The sequence below is a fragment of the Heterocephalus glaber genome, unplaced genomic scaffold (assembly GCF_053883595.1).
Source record: "Heterocephalus glaber isolate CG9 unplaced genomic scaffold, H.glaber_assembly_v1.0 deba00001140, whole genome shotgun sequence".
NCBI lineage: Eukaryota > Metazoa > Chordata > Mammalia > Rodentia > Bathyergidae > Heterocephalus > Heterocephalus glaber.
Window position 1 is genome coordinate 2,463,506 of NW_028258200.1, and position 19,556 is coordinate 2,483,061.

A 19,556-nucleotide genomic window follows, 5' to 3' on the forward strand; every position below is an offset into this window, starting at 1 on the left:
CCATACGACTTCTGGCTCTTCCCCAAAGTCAAAATAACTGTGGCAAAATAAACATTTTGAATAGATTCCGGATAGCATGGCAGCCATGACAGTGTATCTAAAGACACTCAGGAAAGGACTTCTAGAACTGCTTCAGAAAGTGGCAAGAATGAGGAACAAATGTGTTCTCAGCGAGGGGGAGTGTTTTGAGGGGGATTAATGGCAATGTGTATTTTACTGGAATAAATGTTTTTTAAAAAGTTAAACATATACCTTCTTTTTCAATCATACCTTGTGTGTACCTGGAACATTTCTATCAATTTTTATCTAAGAATTACGAATCCCTGCTGGGTGTGGTGGCACATGGCTATAATCCCAGCACACAGGAGGCTAAGGCAGGAGAATTGGTGCAAGTTCCAGACCAGTAGTGAGTTCAAGGCCAGCCCGGACTAGATAGTGAGACTGAGTTTCAAAAAACCCAAAAAGAATCCTAGCCAGGTGTGGTGGCACAAATCTGCAATCCCAGCATTCAGGAGGCTGAGGCAGGAGGACTGCCACAAGTTTGAGACCACCCTGGGCTACATAGTGAGTTGAAGGCCAGCTTGGACTACCTAACAAGACCCTGTCTCAAAAACAAAACAAGTAAAAATCCTATGCAGTAGATATTATCATTATATTTTAGAGAAGAGGAAACTGAGGCAGAAAGGCTAAATAAATTGCCCACAGTTACACAGTTAATAAAACTTTTTTTGGTACCAGGGATCGAACTCAGGACCTTGCGATTGTGAGGCACGGTGCCACTGAGCTAAATCCCCAGCCCAACAGTCAATGAATCTTGGAGCTAGAATTAAAATTCAAGTGGTTAGGGGTCAGAGTTTACATTTCTAACTGCTACTAGTAGGGTTATTTGCATATACCTGAGAGTATTCAGGTTCTGAAGAATTCTCGTCATTTCGAAACAATTTCACAGCTTTAAGGTATGTTTCCACTGACGTGAGTCTGGCTTTGTCAAAACCTAAAAAGGAACAACAAAATCTAGTAAGAAATTCTCAAGTCTTCAGAGTAAGGGTGCAACATTCTCGAGATGAGGAATAAACAAGTACTTACATTATTTACATTCATTTTCTGTCTCTCTCTCTCTCTCTCTCTCTCTCTCTCTCTCTCTCTCTCTCTCTCTCTCTCTCTCTCTCTCTCTCCCCCCGCCCCCTTCCCTTGGGAAACCACATCTGAAAAAGCCCACACATGGTTGTGCTGACAGCCCCAGCTGTGTCCCCAGGTGATGGCCAGCATTCACTGCCAGGCTTCAGGCAGGCCCAGATATGACGCAGAGACATGCTGTTCCTCTGTGCCCTGTGTAACTGACCCACTGAAACTGCAAGGCAATTCATGATGACTGCTGTTCTAAACCACTAAATTTTAGGATAATTTGCCACATGGTAACAGATCACTGATATACTAATTCAGGTTAACACGTAAATAAAGATACATCTGTAACCATTTATCTCTCCACTGTTCTGTCAACCAAAAGCCAGACATGAGAAAGTTTTGCATCTGTGGGGGCCATACTCCTTCTAGGGTTTCCTATGCCCATCATCCATTTGCTGTTTACTTTATTCATGTATAATAATGTGCCCCCAAACTGAAGAATATCAAACCCCTACCCCAATGTACCTTTGATTAGAGATAAGTAGTTCAGCAACGATCTGCTCACAGAAGTAAAGGATAAACAATAGAGGTCTACTTTTTTTTTGGTTATTCTGGGCACTGAATGCTGAGCTGTCATACTGAACTGTATCCTCAGCCCTTTTTTTAATGTTTTGAGACAGGCTCTTGCTAAGTCACCCAGGCTAGGCTCAAACACATGATCCTCCTGCTTGAAACCTCCCCCAAGTGCTGGGTTTGCAGGCATGCACCATCATGCCTGCTCACAGGTCTACTTTTTAAATAGCAGCCTTATGAAACATCAACACCTCCTAGCTGGCACTGTGGCACACTCCTGTAAGCCCAATACTCTTGAGAGACTGACGCAGAAGGACCAAATGTTCAAGACTAGCCTGGCAGTTTAGTCACTCACTGAGACCTTGTCTCAAAATAAAAAATGAAGGGTGGGTATGTGGCTCAACGCAAAGACTTTAGGTTCAATCCCAAGTACCATTAAAAAGTAAATAAAAACTAAAATAACACATTCTGGTTTTCAGGTAGTTTATATTTTAAATAGTCAACAGAGGAACAATCGGGCTACAAAAAGATGTGGAACCTGTTATCCTATGCTGCTTTTGGCACATTCTGTGCTTCTTAGTCCATGAAAGAGCTCTGATTCCCACATTCTTGTCTGGCTTCTCCACCTGCTGTGGAGTGAGCAGTGGAGAACATGCTGACATCCAAGATAGTGGAGTCTATGACCCCTGCACAGGAGTAAGGAAGTGAGGCCAGGTCAGTGGTTCTCAAAGACCACGGCAGGGACAGAGGACAAACTCACTCCTGTGCCCCTAAGCTGTCACTCACTAAAAGCATGATTTGTGTTTTGAGGCATAAAGAGACTTAAGTGTTTTTTGCTAAAAACCAAGACTCTTCATTTGAACCTACAAATGCCAACAGGTAACTAAGAAAGCTTAATCTTCATTACCGTAAAACTTGATACAGGATGTTAATCACTTAGGAGAAGTTGGCAAAACAAGGCTGATTAGCCCTAAATTCACATAGCCCACCCCTTTAAGACTGAGAACACCAACAGATATTCAGGGACATCCAGCTACACCCTAAAATCCAGGGTTGCCTTGGACTCCAGAAGCCTTGGAGACAGACGGACCCTAGGAAGAACCATTTCCTGGGAACCCAACTGCCCTTCAAGCCAAGAGAGTTCCTCAGGAGCTGGGACACCATGGTAGAGATAACAATCAGCAGACCCCAGCCCATCATGGTGCATCCATGTGACTGCTATCCATGCCTTTGTGAAGAGCCGGTCTGTCCACCTCTTCAGACCAAAGCCTTTGCCTATCCTTTCTTATGTTCCTTTGTTAAGGGACTGATTCCAACTCTGTTAGAGCAGTGATCTCCTTTATTTTTTTCTCACTTTCCAATTAGAATTTTGTGTAAATTCATACTGTTACTTCAGTTTTGATTTCCATGACTAAAGCCAAGGACCCAGGTAAGCTGGTGACAATGTCAATAATTACTTTAAATCACTGTCAATGGATCAAAGGGACCTATGTTTCATGGACACAAACTCTTTACTGATACAGTCTGAGACACTTTCAAAATGAGATAATCTCATTAATATTAAATAACATGTACAATATAATTTACTGTAAAATATTGTCAAAAGGACACATCAGAAAGGTAACATGTTTCTTCAGATGATCATACACCCTCTTACCTGTATGTTCTAAATGTTTTAACGTCACATTGTCAACAGGGAAAAAGCTGAGGATAGCACCATATTCTGGACACATGTTTGCTATTGTAGTTCGATCAACAATAGATAATTGTGAAACTCCACTTCCAAAAAACTCTACAAACTTTCCAGCTACTCCTACTTGCCTGAGGTGCTGTATAAAGGGATACACAGAAACACAAACAAAATTAGCAATGATAAGATTAGCATGGATTTTCTAAAAATTATAAAACCTAATTTCCAACTAATACTAGTGACAGCGAGGGAGCTGAGGTCCTTCATGGTTCATGGGAAACAATGTCACTGTTAACTATGGTAAGAAAGGGCTCAAAGCTCCAGATGGCTGCTGTTTCATGTTACTGTCTCTGAAACCAGGGGAATTTAGAATGCAGCCTGTTTAGCTGGCAGCCCTTTCCTTTCTTAGCAGCACATGAAACAATGGTGCTTTCAACCACCGACGGTCTCTTGGATTTAATGAAATGCAATACTAATACACGGGATGACACTATATGTTAAAACTATGTGCTGGCTATAAAAACTCTTTAAATCACAACTACCAACCCAAATATTTACAGCGTATTTAGTTACAGGTAAAATTCACTTTGGCAGGATTTAACACGTTGTTTCAAACTTCTCTCTAAAATTATTATTCTTAGTTACTACCCATTAACCAACACAATTACTTCTCTTTCCTGAATTGTGAAGTGGTCTCAGATGGCCCTATGAAGAATGCCCAGGATGAGGCTAAGAGTGATCCAGCCCTCAGCCTGTGAATAAAGTTGAGTCCTAACACTGTAAATGTGCTCTTAACCCAAGTGTGCTCTTTCTTTAACATGTGTAGAAATTCAAGCCTTAAAGACATTTATTTATACTTCTGAGGACAAGAAATACAGATCAGACATAGTAATCCAAAAGCTGCCTTCATCAAATTATTAAGGTACCACAATATGTATTTGGGAAAACAATATATGATTCTGTAAAGATGATGAACAGAACAGAGCCTCAAAAAAATATATTCAATAAATGTAAATACACATAACAGGCTAAATGTTTCTAACAACAAGCTAAGATGTCAAACACACACAGTAGTACTATTAAAAAAAAAACAGCCAGAAAGGACTAAAAAGCACCATTAATTTTCAAGATGTCTGAAGAATTGATTTCTCTAAAAACAAAACAGGGTATTCCTTTTCCTTTAGGGATAATCCTGCAATTCTCAACTTATTTGATCTTTGGCACTATCCACTGAATCAATCACTTACCTAAGAAGCCAAATTATCTCCTAATTAGGGAAGAATCAATAACAACTGCAGAGAGTGAGGCATTACATTTTCTTTCCCTGTGGAGTAACCCAAAAGCTCTCAGACCAGTAATTTAACCAAAATGCTAAGATACTGGGATCCAAACTGAAATTACAGATGGGAGTATTTTCTAGGTGCAAGCATATAAAAAACAGGACTTAATCAAAGAAATGTGAAAGTAGCCAATGGAAAAATTTGACACTATCACACTTCTACCGTCCTTTTTTAAAATTCAAGTTGGATTGAACTTGAAGCAATCCTCCTGCCTCAGTTTCAGGCATGTGCCACCAAACCCAGCCTCTTAATTTTGAAATAATTACTTAGTAGAGCAATAGCTCCTAAAGAGCAAATAATTAAATACTAAAGGAGAAGCAAACAGACTTTTGCTAAGATTCATGTAGTGAGCAGGTATTTACTGAGGCAGTAATACATTAACAGTTAAGAGCACAGGAGTAATATATTCATTGCCTGGGTGGGTCAGAAGCCTTGTTCTGTCACTAAGCCATTCAGTCCTATGACCCTTTGGAATTAAATCTCATGTGCTGGTTTTCTCAGAATTAAAATGATTAAAAGCCAGGGTGTGGTAGGATATACCTGTAATCCCAGCACTCTGGGAGGCTGAGGCAGGAGAACTGCAAGTTCACGCCCAGCCTAGGCATTTTAGCAAGACCTATCTCAAAATTAACAATTTAAAAAATGGGATGGGGACGTAGCTCAGTGAGAAGGGCTTGGATTCAATCTCCAGTATCCCCACACAAATAAAAAAAATACAATGATTAGAATAGCGATTTCATAGGCTTATAATGAGAAATAAGTGAGTTAATATTTTTCTGTATTTATAAACTAAATGTTTCATGCTTGCTGTTATTCAATTGACAATAACTATGGTGATGTGGCTAATACTATGAGACCTAAGGATGGAGGGATGAATCACAATCCTGCTCTACTTATGTAAAAATGATATTCACTAAGTCAGACAGTGGTAACTCCAACTCACCTTTGTGATACCAAGAACAACATCTATGGACGTAGCAAGAGGGTTGGACAACCCCGTTAATTCACATCCAACCACCTCTGGTAAAGTAAGAGAAACTGGCAGACCCAGCATAACTGCTTCTGTCTCAATGCCTCCAACTCCTAAAGTAAGAACAGGGATATTAGCAGAGTACAGTTAAAGGTAATTTAAGTTAGCCTTGTAACTTTATTTTTTTTGAGACAGGGTCTCACTATGTGTAGTTTAGGCTGGCTCTGAACTAACTATGTAGCCCAGGCAACCCTCCAATCTCAGCTGCCAGAGCGCTGGGACTACATGTGTTCACCACTGTGCTCAGCAGCCCTGAAACACCTTAATTACCAGGTGGTCTGTGACCCTGACTTGTATAGTACCTCACAAAGAGTTGCTGGATTACTAATCCTGTGGACCTTGAAGCCAAGCCCACCCAAAATAATGACTCTACTCACATCGTTAAAAAACAATGATGTTTTTGCCTTTATATTACATTTAATACATAATTTTCATTGTGTGTGTGTGTGTGTGTGTGTGTGTTTCGAAACAAGATCTCGCAGGCCGGGGATTTAGCTCAGTGGTTCCGACAACCCGCCTGGCAAGTGCAACGTCCCGAGTTCAATCCCCAGTACCAGAAACAAATGAACAAGATCTCCCTATATAGTTCAGACTGGGCCTTGAACTCACTATGTAGCCCAGGGTGGCCTTGACCTCGAAGCGATCCTCCTGCATCAGCCTCCCGAGTGATGGGATTACAGGTGTGCACCACCACACCTGGCTACAATATTTATATTTAATATATAAATGTTCAGTGAGTATGCTGGCCATTATCCTATGCTGAAAATACAGACATGAATTCAACCCAGTCTCTGTTAACCTTAAGAAGCTCAGTCTAGCTAGGCATCATGGTGCACACTTGTAATCCCAGCACTCTAGAAAGCTGAGGCAGAAGGATTGCAAGTTTGAGCCCACCCTGGGCAAGTCAGCAAGACCCTGTCTCAAAATAAAATAAAAATGGGCTGGGAATGGAAGCCCCATGTCAATGTCCTGGGTTAAAACTCTAGTACCCTCTGCCAAACACAAAAAAGCTCAGTCTAATGAAAAAGAAAAAACAATCAACTCCGTGAGAGGAGTTAAGACTTTCAAGAAACAACTGAGAGGGCAGGGGATTTAGCTCAGTGGTTCCGGCGCCTGCCTCTCAAGTGCAAGGTTCCAAGTTTGATCCCTGGTACCAAAAAAAAAGGGAAACAACTGAGTTTCACTGTGGAAGTAGGAAGTAAGAGCAGCCCTGCATAAGGCACAGAAGAGCACAGCCCACCCTGGATGTTTCGAAACATGCCTAGTCTGTGTCTAGTCTGTTTGGGGGTGAATGGCTGAGGAGGCATTAGGCTGAGAAGGCTTAGAATAAAGTACTCTGAAAGAACCTGGATTCCTAAGGCAACAAAGCTGCTGCAGGACTCTGATAAAAAAAAAAAAAAATTAATAAAGCCTCAGAGAAGCTGTCAAGCTTGGCATATTTTGGGGGGGGGGGGTACTGGGGATCGAACTCGGGACCTTGCACTTGCGAGGCAGGTGGCGGAACCACTGAGCTAAATCCCCAGCACTAAGCTTGGCTTTTTGTTCTTTGATAAAACTCTTAATGTCCCCTCACAGAATGAAATCATATCCATCTGTCACTTACCCCATCCGAGAATCCCCAAACCATTCACCATGGTTATGTGAGAGTCCGTGCCAACCACACTGTCTGGGAAGAGGAGGTCTTTCTCTGCACAGACCACTCGGGATAGATACTCCAAGTTCACCTGATGAGCCGTTCCTGTTCCCGGAGGGACCACAGCCACGTTCTTGAAGACTTTTGAACCCCACTATGTTTTGTTTAGATTTAGGAAATGGAAGTGTGAGTACATTATGACTCTGAATTCATAATAAAGACAAATCAATATGGACACTAAAAATACGTTAACACGGTCAATTCAAAGTTTACATTACATGCTAAAAAACCAATATGCAGATGCAGAACCCACATATTCATTTCGCAGGTTACTAAAACAAAATTAAGTTAGATCTAAGAATAACATCCCAACAGTCCAGATAAATGGCATTAGGTGGCGCTGTAAAGATTCTTACAGAGTAGGACACCTATGCACAAGGCACTCTCCAACTCACTTGTATGAGACCACTATGTTCATCTTTTATATACACTTATTTCCAGTAAGATTCTGGAACCTTATTGTTTTAGGAAAAACAAAGGGGTTCTATTATCATAAAGCCTTTAAAAACCCCAATCTAGAAGGGGGTAGTGGTACAAACATGTAATCAAAGCTAACTGGGAGGCTGAGGCAGAAGGACAGCAAAATACAGGCCAACTTGGGGGAGTTTGGTAAGGCCCTGTCTCAAAAATCACTGGAGATGCAGCTCAGTGGCAGAGCGCTTGCCCAACATGTGAGGTCCTAGGTTGAATCCTGGGAGATGTGGAGAGACATCACCACTAATCTAGGTATAAAAATTGTACTTATCAGTATTTTACAAATGTCAGTACAAAAATTTCCCCAATCATTTATACCTTGAAAAACTGAAGCCTCTCTCGATTTCTGCCAAATTCCATTTCTTGATTTTTTAACACTGTTTCAGGTCTATGAGGAAAAAAGCTGGCATTACTATTATTATTATAATACACTGCATGTATTATAAAAAGATGCCTTGTTTCTTTCCCAGTCTTAACTCATGCACCCATACACAAACAGTTAATAAAAACCCTTGGAAAAACAATTTACTAGACTTTCCAGAGTTATTTTTTCAACAAGGAAATTTTGCTTTATGTAACACACTAGACAGCTACAGAAAGAAGTCGTTATTTTACCAGGCAGAACAAAGCAATATCCACACCAGTGTCCCAAATCATACTTAAAATGCATGACTGTGAGACTTGACTGAGATTGTAACAGTAAGATTCAGCAGCTTTGTTGGGCTCTTCCACTGCAAGGAAACAGGGTAGGACCTTACTCAATGTAAGCATGTTGTGTTCCTGCCCACTGCTTTGTGCCAGCTGAAGGGAGAGGTGGAGGTTGACTGTCGCTGTGTGGCAATAAAAACACTTGAACATCATTTTATAGTTTAAGAGAGACTTTTAGCCAAAAATGTCTTATTTACCTCACACAAAAAGGAAAGTTTTATTATGTTATTTATTTTATGTTTAAGTAGCAGTTAACTTTACATGGATTATAAATATATTTTATGGCAGTTATTTAAGGTGGAGACAAAAACTCACCTTTACACAGGAAACAATACTATTTTTAGGAAATCTTTTTTCAAATGGATATTTTAAAAAATTACTTCAAATACTTTATGTGATTTATTTCAACTCCCAGCTGGTGAGTGAGTCAGTGCTGACTGGAATGTCGATGTAACTTAAATTACACCTCCCCTCTAGGGCCCACATAATCACAGTTGTTTAATTGTCAATTTTTTCTTTTTTTTTAAACAAAGTGTATTTCAATAATTCATGGCTGAGAGATTATTTGAAGCCACAGCACATCTTAGTGGGATTTTTCTTCAGACCTTAGGGAACATGGCTTTCCAGAGCCACTCCAATACCTCCCAGGTCCATAGCACTTACAGCCATAAAGTGCCACACACACATTCATCAGCACAGAGCCTGACTTCCACTTTAGGCAGTGATGTTCACTGCTATATGTTAAGCTCTTGACTCTCTACCCTTTAACTTCTTTGAACCTATCATTAATACTTCACTAATACAGTAAGAAACATAAAGAGTTATTATGTTCACACAACAGGGACTATTAATACTTTGTAATTTAGAGTCAAAATTGAGGGGCATTGTTACATTAGATTTTTAGAAGTAAAATCAATAAGCACTTCACAACTGAAAAGAAATCAGTGGTTCTGAATCAGTAAATGTTCCTTTTCAGGAAATTAATTTCCATATAAATGACATCAATCTCAAAAGACAACATGACCTTAACAACTAGAGCAAAAAGAGAGCAGGAATAAAGAATGATGACATAGTGCTGTAATTTCATGGCAAAGGACTCGCAGATTGTAGTGAATCCTTAGAAAAGGGCACAAGATCACTACAACCTGAGGTTTTGTAAAAATACAGAGCCTAAAATGAAACAGAATTTTAAAGATCCAATTGGGGGACAAATTAATATATTATTTGACATTTACCATACATATCTGTGGATATTTTTCTTAGCAACTCTAAATCTTAGATGTGTTAATTTTTAAAACTGAAAGTGTACTTTCTTACTAAATTAAAAAATTTGCTAATCTATAATAATAGGATAAACAATGGAAACTTTATAGAATATAAAAATTCAAGCCACAGAACTCCTTTTCTATTTTGAAAAATTACCTATTAGGAAATCTAAGTGAATGCTAAAAACAGGATTCTTTTCTAAACATGTTAACTACTTTCCATGGTACCATGAAGGAAATCATTTACTTCAAAGAGCTCAAAAGATTTATAATATATATGATAATGGTCATATTCTTAATACAGAGGTCTTAATGCAGTATGAAAAAGAAATCCTCTAGTAGGGACAGAGAAGCCAAACCAAAAAAAAAAAAAAAAAAGAATGACTACTAATGAGCATACCTATGGCACAAAGTCACTAAAACAAAAAATCCAATTTAAAATAAGATCATATTTCTTTTTGCAGTACTGGGGACTAAACCCAGGGCCTTGCACTGAGGTGCATTCTCAGCCCTTTTTATTTTTGTTTTGAGACAGGATCTCATTAAGTTGCTCAAGCTATCCTTGAACTCTTGATTGTCCTGCCTCTGCTTCCTGAGAAAACAAGATCACAGGCAAGTACCACCAATTCTGGCTGAGATTCCTTTTTCTGCCCACATTAGTCATAAATGTGAAATACGAGGCCGGGGACACAGTTCAGTGGTAGAGTACATGCCCAGCATTCGCAAGGCCCAAGGCTCAATCCTCAGCATCAATAAGACTGCAATGGAGGACATACATGTGAGGGTAACACAAAAGGCACTGGGTAGGGGAATGAGGGTGATTTTCCTCATTGAAAAGGAACATGGCAGCAGTAAATATCAACAGAAACCATCCCATACTCAGGCACTGGTTGCAAATGAAAAGGACACAGGACGGGTGTGTTCTCGATCTGCGCAGCAAATGTTCCTGAGTTGCGGTCTGGCTCTGCAGAGTCGCAGGATCCTCGGCAGGCAGCCTGGCCTCTGCAGGGCAGCTTCTTCGGCTGTGCTCGCAGGGGAGACAGCTTTCCTGCCTTCTGCAACTCACCACCTCCAGGGTTTGGCGCATTCTGTATTGCACTATTGTCCCAAAAGGAAACAAACCAGTTCAGAGACAGAAACTTAGCTCTTCAAAAAATGCATACTGCAATGCTACCTGGAAGTAATATTTGAGGCAGGCTTACTTTTTTTTTTTTTGGTAATGGGGATCAAACTCGGGACCTTGTGCTTGCGAGGCAGGCGGTGGAACCACTGAGCTAAATCCCTGGCCCGGAAGTAATATTTGAAAGCTAATATGAACCAGTTAACTCAGGTCTCAAAAGCAAATTTTAGGGTTAGGGATTTAGCTCAGTGGTGCTGTCACCTGCCTTAAAAGTGCAAGGTCCTGGAGTTCAATCCCGGGTACCAAAAAAAGGGGCAAATTTTAGATGACAAAAAAAACACAAAAAAAACACACAAAACAAAAAGACACAAGTAATTCACATTTATGGACATGAAAACATCATTCCAGGTGCCCAAGATAATCATTTTCACCACTCAGTGCCAATTTAAATAACTTTTAGCAAGTATCAATATAGTTCTTTTCATTTAACAACTCAGAAGACAGAGCCAATAGTTTCAGTATACAGTGAAACCTCTCATGGGCTATAATAAGTTGCAGTATTATTCTGCTGTTCCAGGGAACATGAAGACTGATGTCCCATAACAAAACAGGTATTTTCTGCTGTGCCTTGGCCAAAGGGGCCTTATAAACATAAGAGAAAGGAAAAAGGAGCTGTAGTTACCTTAGTGTTTTCAACCATCAAATAAAGATAAACCGTTAGATTCTCTCTGAAAGGTAGTTTAAAAAACAAAAAGGAAACAAAGACTTTATTCAGAGATTCAGTCCAAAAAGCAGGTCCTAGGCTAGTGTATTTCTACCAAAAATGGCAGCAAAAATATGCAGGCACAGAAGTGGCTTTAGAACTGGACTAAGTACAGAAACTCTCCCACCAGCTGTCTTTAATACACCAGTGAGCCGCACAAACACGTTCCACTCTGGCACCCAGCATCTTGGCTCCACTACTGCTACCCTGTGCCCTTCTGGTTAAGCATCTACATTCTTATACCATTTGCTGAAGTCGATCTGTAGAGAGTGATCAACGGTGAGGTCTGTCGGACAGGCAGGGTGGACTTTCTCAGGATCACCTCCAAGAGTTTTCACTGCTTCCCTCATAGCAGCAAAGTCCACCATAGCTGGTATTCCACTGGGAACAGAACAGTTAAATTATTATTCTGATTACTTTTATAAATGTTAATAAATAATTAACACTGTGCTGGAGACTCAGCTCAGTGGTAGAGATGCTAGGCTCAATCCCCAGAACAGCAAAAAAAACCAAAACCAAAACCAAATCAACGTTATTTATTCATTACTCATTTTTATTTTTAAAAGTATCTTTTTAGCTTGGATTCATTTTTGATAATGTCCTTATTATCCAAAATTAGATGTGCCCTATTTTATTGAAAATCAACAAGAAACATTTGAGAACTTGAGTGCTTGGGGCAGATAGGCCAAAAGAAACTGAGATGATGATGTTTGGAGGTCTAAGTGTACAGCAAGAAAACTTCCTGTGGGGTTTTCTCCTGTCTTCCATTTTTTGATAGCGCCTCCCTTTTCCCCAGCGCCAACCACTTTCCCTCAGTGCCTTCTTGTCAGCCTTTGGCACCTCACATTCATGCATCTATATATCCAACCAACTGTTTTAACAAGCATGTACAAACCCTTCAACATGCCAGATAACAATGGTATGAGGTCAAACAGGACACAGTTCAGGCTCTCATGAAATTGGTAGTAGGGCTGGGGATTTAGCTCAGTGAGTCCAGTGCCTGCCGTGCAAGCACAAAGTCCTGAGTTCAATGCCTGGTACCCCCCGCAAAAAAAGGAAAAAAAAGAAATTTGTAGGAGCTGGTATGGTGGAACACTATAATCAGGAGGCTGAGATAGGAGAATCACTTCAAATTTGAGGCCAGCCTGGGCTATATAGTGAGGCCCTGTCTCAAAACACTAGAAAGAAATTGGTAAGATAAATTAACAGATCAGAGCACGGTATGGCATTGTAATACCAGGATACACAGTGAAGTGGCACACAGACCCAATTTGGGTAGTGGGTGAAGGGGATCTTCTGGCCAACTCCTCAGCCTCTTCCCAAACTCAGTGCAAGGCCACTTACTGAAATAATTAATCCTTGGACTACCAGATCAGACAAGGTCTCTCAGGCTATAATACATTCTGGGTTCTAAGGGTGATGGAAGCCACATGGTGTTTGGAGGAATGAGGTGTCCCAATGAACACTTTATAACCAAGTCATTCCATCTAGTGTCAAGAGCAGACTGTAAATATGGATGCAAGGATGCCAGGTGAGAAAGCCTCAGTGTAGTCCAGGCTGAGGGAAAATGGAGCCAGAGCCAGGCGACAGTGGTGCAGATGGAAGGAATATCTGGACATAGGATCCATTTCAGGGCAGCACTGACAGAATCTGCTGACAGACTGGTAGTAAACAGAGCATTAGAGAGAGAGAGGAATTGAAGGTAGTTCCTAGATTTCTGGCCTAAACAAACAGGAGTCCATGGTGACATTTATTTACTATGACAAAGAGAACAGTTGGAAAGAAATATCTTGTATGGGGGATGGGGAAAGAAGAAATCAAGATTTGGTAAGTTAAGTTTGAGAAAACTAGTAGCTGTGCTGAGATGACAAACAGGAAAAGTTAAGGAAAAGCTGTTTTTGAATATATGGCATAAGAAACAAGCGGTTAATTTTTATTGGATCACTTCTATTTAGAAAGGGCAACTTTAAAAAATTTATAAACTAACTTTCAAATTTAAAAAGAAAAACATCTAACCATTGGGAGCCCAAATTTTAAAACAAAAACACTGAAAATTCATTTATGAAATATAAACCCATCACTCACGTAAAATCTTGAAGAAGAACTCGGGCAGGGAAAAAGGGCACTTCCACATTGCTCTGTTTGGTTTTCCAGTCTAAAATGTTCATAACATCGTCCTTCTTCACGAAGAAGCCATCACACTTTCGTATAGCAGCTTCCAGCAGGACCCGTACTGAATAAGGCAGAACATCTGGTGGGAAGAAAAGATGGCTATGAAGGAGAAGACAGTCACACCTATGCACTGTGAGTATTACCACAGCAAAATTAACAAAGACATGCTGTTTTTTTAATTTAAAAATTTTGCTGTAAGTCTAGCAAACATGGTGTGCAATGCCACTCACGTTAACTTTGTCTTTTCTGTTCATAAATCCCAGATCATAAGAAACCAGAAATAAAAATTCACACAAGGGCCAGGGATTTAGCTCAGTGATGCCACCACCTGCCTTGCAAGCACAAGGTCCTGAGTTCAAACCCCATTACCAAAAAAACTCAAACAAGAGCTGCACTGATTTGGTCATCACACTGGAGTCATGACAGAAAAATACTTCACAGAGGTTGTGAGTGGCATGGAACACGCTGGGTCGGGCCACTACAGACAGGCAGGTCTGCGGACGCCCTACCGAGGTCGCGAGTCATGCGGAACGTGCCGAACCAGCCCGCGCCTCAGCAACAATCCACTGGACACCCCCCTACCCTGCTCCTCTGTACAGCCACCTGGTTGCACACTACAAAGAAGCAGGGGGACACCAGACCACGGTATTGGGTCCCGCCGCTCCTGGTCCAGAGGTAGGGGCTTCCTAGCCACCATCCCTCCCGCTTCTCCCAGCCCAGAGGAAGGGGCTTCAGGGCCACCATCCCTCCGGCTGCTCCTGGTCCAGAGGAAGGGGTTTCCCGGCCACCATCCCTCCCGCTGCTCCCAGCCCAGAGGAAGGGGCTTCTGGGTCACCATCCCTACTGCCGCTCCTGGCCCCTGGCCCCTGGCCCACCTCTCCCAGCTCAGAGGAGGTGATCTGCACAGGCACCAACAGCACCGCCCCACTCCCCCCAATCGAAATGAGAAAACACATAAGTCTCAAAACCAGACTTCCAGATCACCTACAGCAACCCCAAAGGGAAATGAGATGGAACACTCTGATACTCAACCACGTGGACCCACTGAATTGGCAACAAAGCGGGATCTGCAATACATGAAATCAGAAATAATTTCTCAGATAACAGGAGAGATTGTGCTCCTAGTGCAAGACACGATTAATAAATCTAGAGAGGAGCTCAGGAACATGATGGAATCCCAGCATAGGAAACAAATGGAATCCATAAAACAGATGCAAGTAGATTTCCAAGAGATTAAAAACTCCACTGAAAGTCTACACAGCAGAATGAGCCAATGTGAGGATAGACTTTCAGATATAGAAGGTAAGATTACAATTAATGACCAGGAAAAGAAAAATTGCTTCAAAGTTATAAGGGAACATGAGGAATCAATCCAGCAGCTGCTAGGTGATGCAAAGAAGAATAACATTAAGACTGATTGGAGTCAATGAAGAAACAGGAGAGAGTGCAGATGACATAAAAAAACTCTAAACAGAAGCAATGGCAGAAAATTTCCCAAGCAGGGGAAAAGAACTTGACATACAGATAAGTGAGGCATATAGGACTCCAAATAGCCTTGATCAAAAAAAAATCTACACATAGGCATATAACTGTTAAGATTCCAGAAACACAACAGAAGGACAAAGTTCTACAAGCAGTTAGAGAAAAGAAATAAATCACATACAAAGGAAAGCCCATCAGAATCACAGCAGACTTCTCAACACAAACAATCAAGGCAAGAAGAGCTTGGAGCGACATATTCCAAGCCCTAAAAGAAAACAGCCTCCAACCCAGATTGATGTACCCTGCAAAACTATCTTTCAAAATTGATGGTGAAATAAGATATTTTCATGACAAAGAGCACCTTAGGAACTTCATGAATACCAAACAAGCACTCCAAAAACTTTTATACAATATCCCAGGAAAAGACATTGAGGATCACAGACCCAGGAAGAAAGCAGAATGAACCCATTTGGCATGACAAGAAATTAAATGTAGAGGGGGAGAACGCAACAAAAAGAAAAAGACATGGCAATGACAAGTCAATACGTTTCAGTTATAATCATCAAAGTTAATGGCCTCAATTCACCAATCAAAAGAAACAGACTGGCAGAATGGGTCAAGAAGAAAAATCCAACAATATGCTGCATATAAGAAACACACTTAATTCAAAAGGAAACTCATAGACTGAAAGTTAAAGGGTGGAAAACAATACTCCATGTGACAGGAACCCGAAAAAAAGCAGGAGTAGCTCTCCTCTTTGCAGATCAAGTAGATTTCAAACCAACACTGATTAAGAGAGATGAAGAAGGACACTACATCCTTGTAAAGGGAAGAATCCAAGAGGAAGAGATGACAATCATAAATATCTATACACCAAACACTAGTGCGCCCAACTATATAAAACAAATACTAACGGACGAAAAGTCATATATGCACTAATACAATAGTGGGGGATCTCAACACCCCACTGTCACAAATAGATTAACTAGACAAAAAATAAGTAATGAAATACTAGAACTCAATTGAACTCTTGAACAAATGAACTTAACAGATGTTTATAGTCTTCCACCCCACAAAATCAGAATATAAGGGGCCAGGGATTTAGCTCAGTGGTTCAGCTGCCTGCCTCACAAGTGCAAGGACGTGAGTTCAATCCCCGGTACCAGAAAAACAACAACAAAAAATCAGAATACACATTCTTCTCAGCTGCACATGGGTCATTCTCAAAAATAAACATGTTCTATGTGTGAGTATGTGGTCTAAGTAAGCGCAAAGGAATTGAAGTTATCCCCTGTATATTATCAGACCATAGTGTGATGAAATTGGAGAGCCATAGCAAAAGAAACTCAAAAAAATTTCATAAACATGTGGAAATTGAACAACACACTTCTGAATAATCAATGGGTCACAGAGGAAATTAAAGAAGATATCAAGACAGTTCCTTCAATTAAATGACAATGACATTACAACATATCGGAATCTATGGGACACAATGAAAGCAGTCTTACGAGGGAAATTCATAGCATTGAATACGCATATTAGGAAAACAGAACAAGCCCAATTAAACAACCTGATGCTGAACCTCAAGCTTCTAGAAAAAGAAGAGCAGGACAACCCCAGAACTCATACAAGGGAAGAAATTATAAAGATCAGAGGAGAAATCAATGCAATGGTCACTAAGAGAACAATGCAAAAAAAATCAATGAAGCCAAGAGTTGGTTCTTTGAAAGAATTAACAAAACTGACAAAACCTTAGCCAACCTTGTCAGAAAAAGGAAAAAAAAGGCCCAAATCCATGCAATTAGGAAAGAAAAGGGTGAAATTACAACAGACCCAGCAGAAATCCAGAGGATCATCAATACCTACCTTCCAGAACCTATACGCCAATAAGATGGAAAACAGAGAAGAAATGGACAACTTCCTAGATACATATGAATTACCAAAGTTGAATGAAGAAGACCTAAAAATTCTAAGCAACCCAATATCAACCAATGAAATTGAAAATGTAATTAAAAACTTATCAACTAAGAAAAGCCCAGGCCCTGATGGCTTCACTGCTGAATTCTACAAGACATTTAGAGAGGAACTGCTGCCACTACTGTTTAAACTCTTCAATGAAATTGAAAGGGAAGCGATACTCCCAAATTCATTCCTGGAAGCAAGCATCGCCTTGATCCCCAAAGCAGAGAAAGACCCAACCAAAAAGGAGAACCATAGGCCAATCTCACTAATGAACATAGATGCAAAAATCCTTAATAAGATACTGGCAAATAGAATGCAGAAGATCATCAAGAAGATCATACACCCTGATCAAGTGGGATTCATCCCAGGGATGCAGGGATGGTTGAACATACACAAATCAATCAATGTAATACACTATATCAATAGAGCCAAGGACAAAAACCATATGATTATCTCCATAGATGCAGAAAAAGCATTTGACAAAATCCAACATGCATTTAGATAAAAATCCTACAAAGAATTGGAATAGATGGTCTCTACCTCAAACTGATGAAAGCCATCTATGAAAAACCAACAGTCAATATCATACTAAATGGTGAAAAAATGAAATCCTTCACACTAAAATCAGGAACAAGACAAGGATGTCTACTATCACCACTCTTGTTCAATATAGTTCTGGAAACATTAGCCAAGGCAATTAGACAAGAGAAAGAAATAAAAGGAACAAAGATAGGAAATGAAGAAGTCAAATTGTCATTATTTGCAGATGACATGATACTCTATATAGAAGACCCCAAGAACTCCACCAAAAGTCTTCTAGACTTAATAACCAAATTCAGTCAAGTGCTGGTTACACGATCAACACACAAAAATCAGTAGCTTTCCTCTACACCAATGACAGACTCACTGAGAGAGAAATAGGGCAAAGAATTCCTTTCACAATAGCATCCAAAAAACTGAAATACCTAGGAATTATCCTAACAAAACAAATCAAAGACCTCTTCTCTGAAAACTATGGCACTCTGAAGAGATTGAAGATGATATCAGAAAATGGACAGACATCCTCTGCTTCTGGGTAGGAAGGATTAATATAGTGAAAATGGCCATACTTCCAAAACTGCTATATAGATTTAATGCAATTCCAATTGAGATCCCAGCAGCATACTTCATGGACCTTGAGAAAACAATCCAAAAATTCATTTGGAACAAGAAGAGACCTAGAATAGCAAAAGCAATTCTAGGTAACAGAGACATGGCAGGGGGATATCACAATCCCCAGCCTGCAACTATACTACAAAGCTACAGTGATAAAAACAGCATGGTACTGGCAAAGAAACAGACTTGAGGACCAGTGGAACAGATTAGAAGATGCAGAAACAATGCCAGACACACTCAGCCATCTCATCTTCGATAAAGGAGCCAAACACCCTCACTGGAGGAAAGATAGCCTCTTTAATAAATGGTGCTGGGAAAATTGGGCTTCAACTTGCCAAAGATTAAAACTAGACCTATATCTTTCACCATGCACTAAACTAAAATCAAAATGGATTAAAGATCTAAATATTAAAACAGAAACTCTGAACCAGTTGGAACAGAGGTTAGGTAGAACCCTTGAAGACATCAGTGTAGGAAAAGATTTTATGAACAAAACCTCAGTTGCCCATGAACTAGCACAAACAATCAATAAATGGGATCTCTTATTAAAAAGCTTCTGCACAGCAAGAGAAACCACAAGCAGTGTGAAGAGAAAACCCACAATGTGGGAAAAATCTTCACCTGCTCTTCCTCAGACAAAGGTCTACTATCTGGAATCTATAAAGAACTTAAAAAGATCAGACCTCCCAAATTTAAAGACCCAATCCAAAAATGGGCATCTGAAATGAACAGACATTTCTCAGACAAAGAAGTAGAAATAGCAAATAAATACATGAAACAATGTTCAACGTCACTGGTCATTTGAGAGATGCAAATGAAAACAATGCTGAGATTCCACTTCACTCCAAAAAGAATGGCTGCTATCATGAAATCAACCAATAACAAATGCTGGCAGGGCTGTGGGGAAAGAGGAACCCTGCTCCACTGCTGGTGGGAGTGTAGACTGGTGCAAGCACTGTGGAAATCAGTATGGAGATACCTCAAAGAACTAGGACTGGAAGTCC

General features: G+C 40.3%; 1 protein-coding gene across 1 annotated transcript in view; it reads right to left on the reverse strand.

The window, feature by feature from the left end:
• The window catches only part of Ireb2 (iron responsive element binding protein 2), a 52,965-nt gene that overhangs the window by 16,547 nt on the left and 16,862 nt on the right, over positions 1 to 19,556 (reverse strand). The window contains exons 3-10 of the mRNA NM_001310260.1: positions 13,867 to 14,032; positions 12,025 to 12,162; positions 10,778 to 10,996; positions 8,244 to 8,313; positions 7,362 to 7,545; positions 5,672 to 5,811; positions 3,356 to 3,527; positions 897 to 994 (exon numbers count right to left, since the gene is read on the reverse strand). Coding sequence (NP_001297189.1) covers positions 897 to 994; positions 3,356 to 3,527; positions 5,672 to 5,811; positions 7,362 to 7,545; positions 8,244 to 8,313; positions 10,778 to 10,996; positions 12,025 to 12,162; positions 13,867 to 14,032 — 1,187 coding nt within the window. The remainder of the gene's footprint in view (positions 1 to 896; positions 995 to 3,355; positions 3,528 to 5,671; positions 5,812 to 7,361; positions 7,546 to 8,243; positions 8,314 to 10,777; positions 10,997 to 12,024; positions 12,163 to 13,866; positions 14,033 to 19,556) is intronic.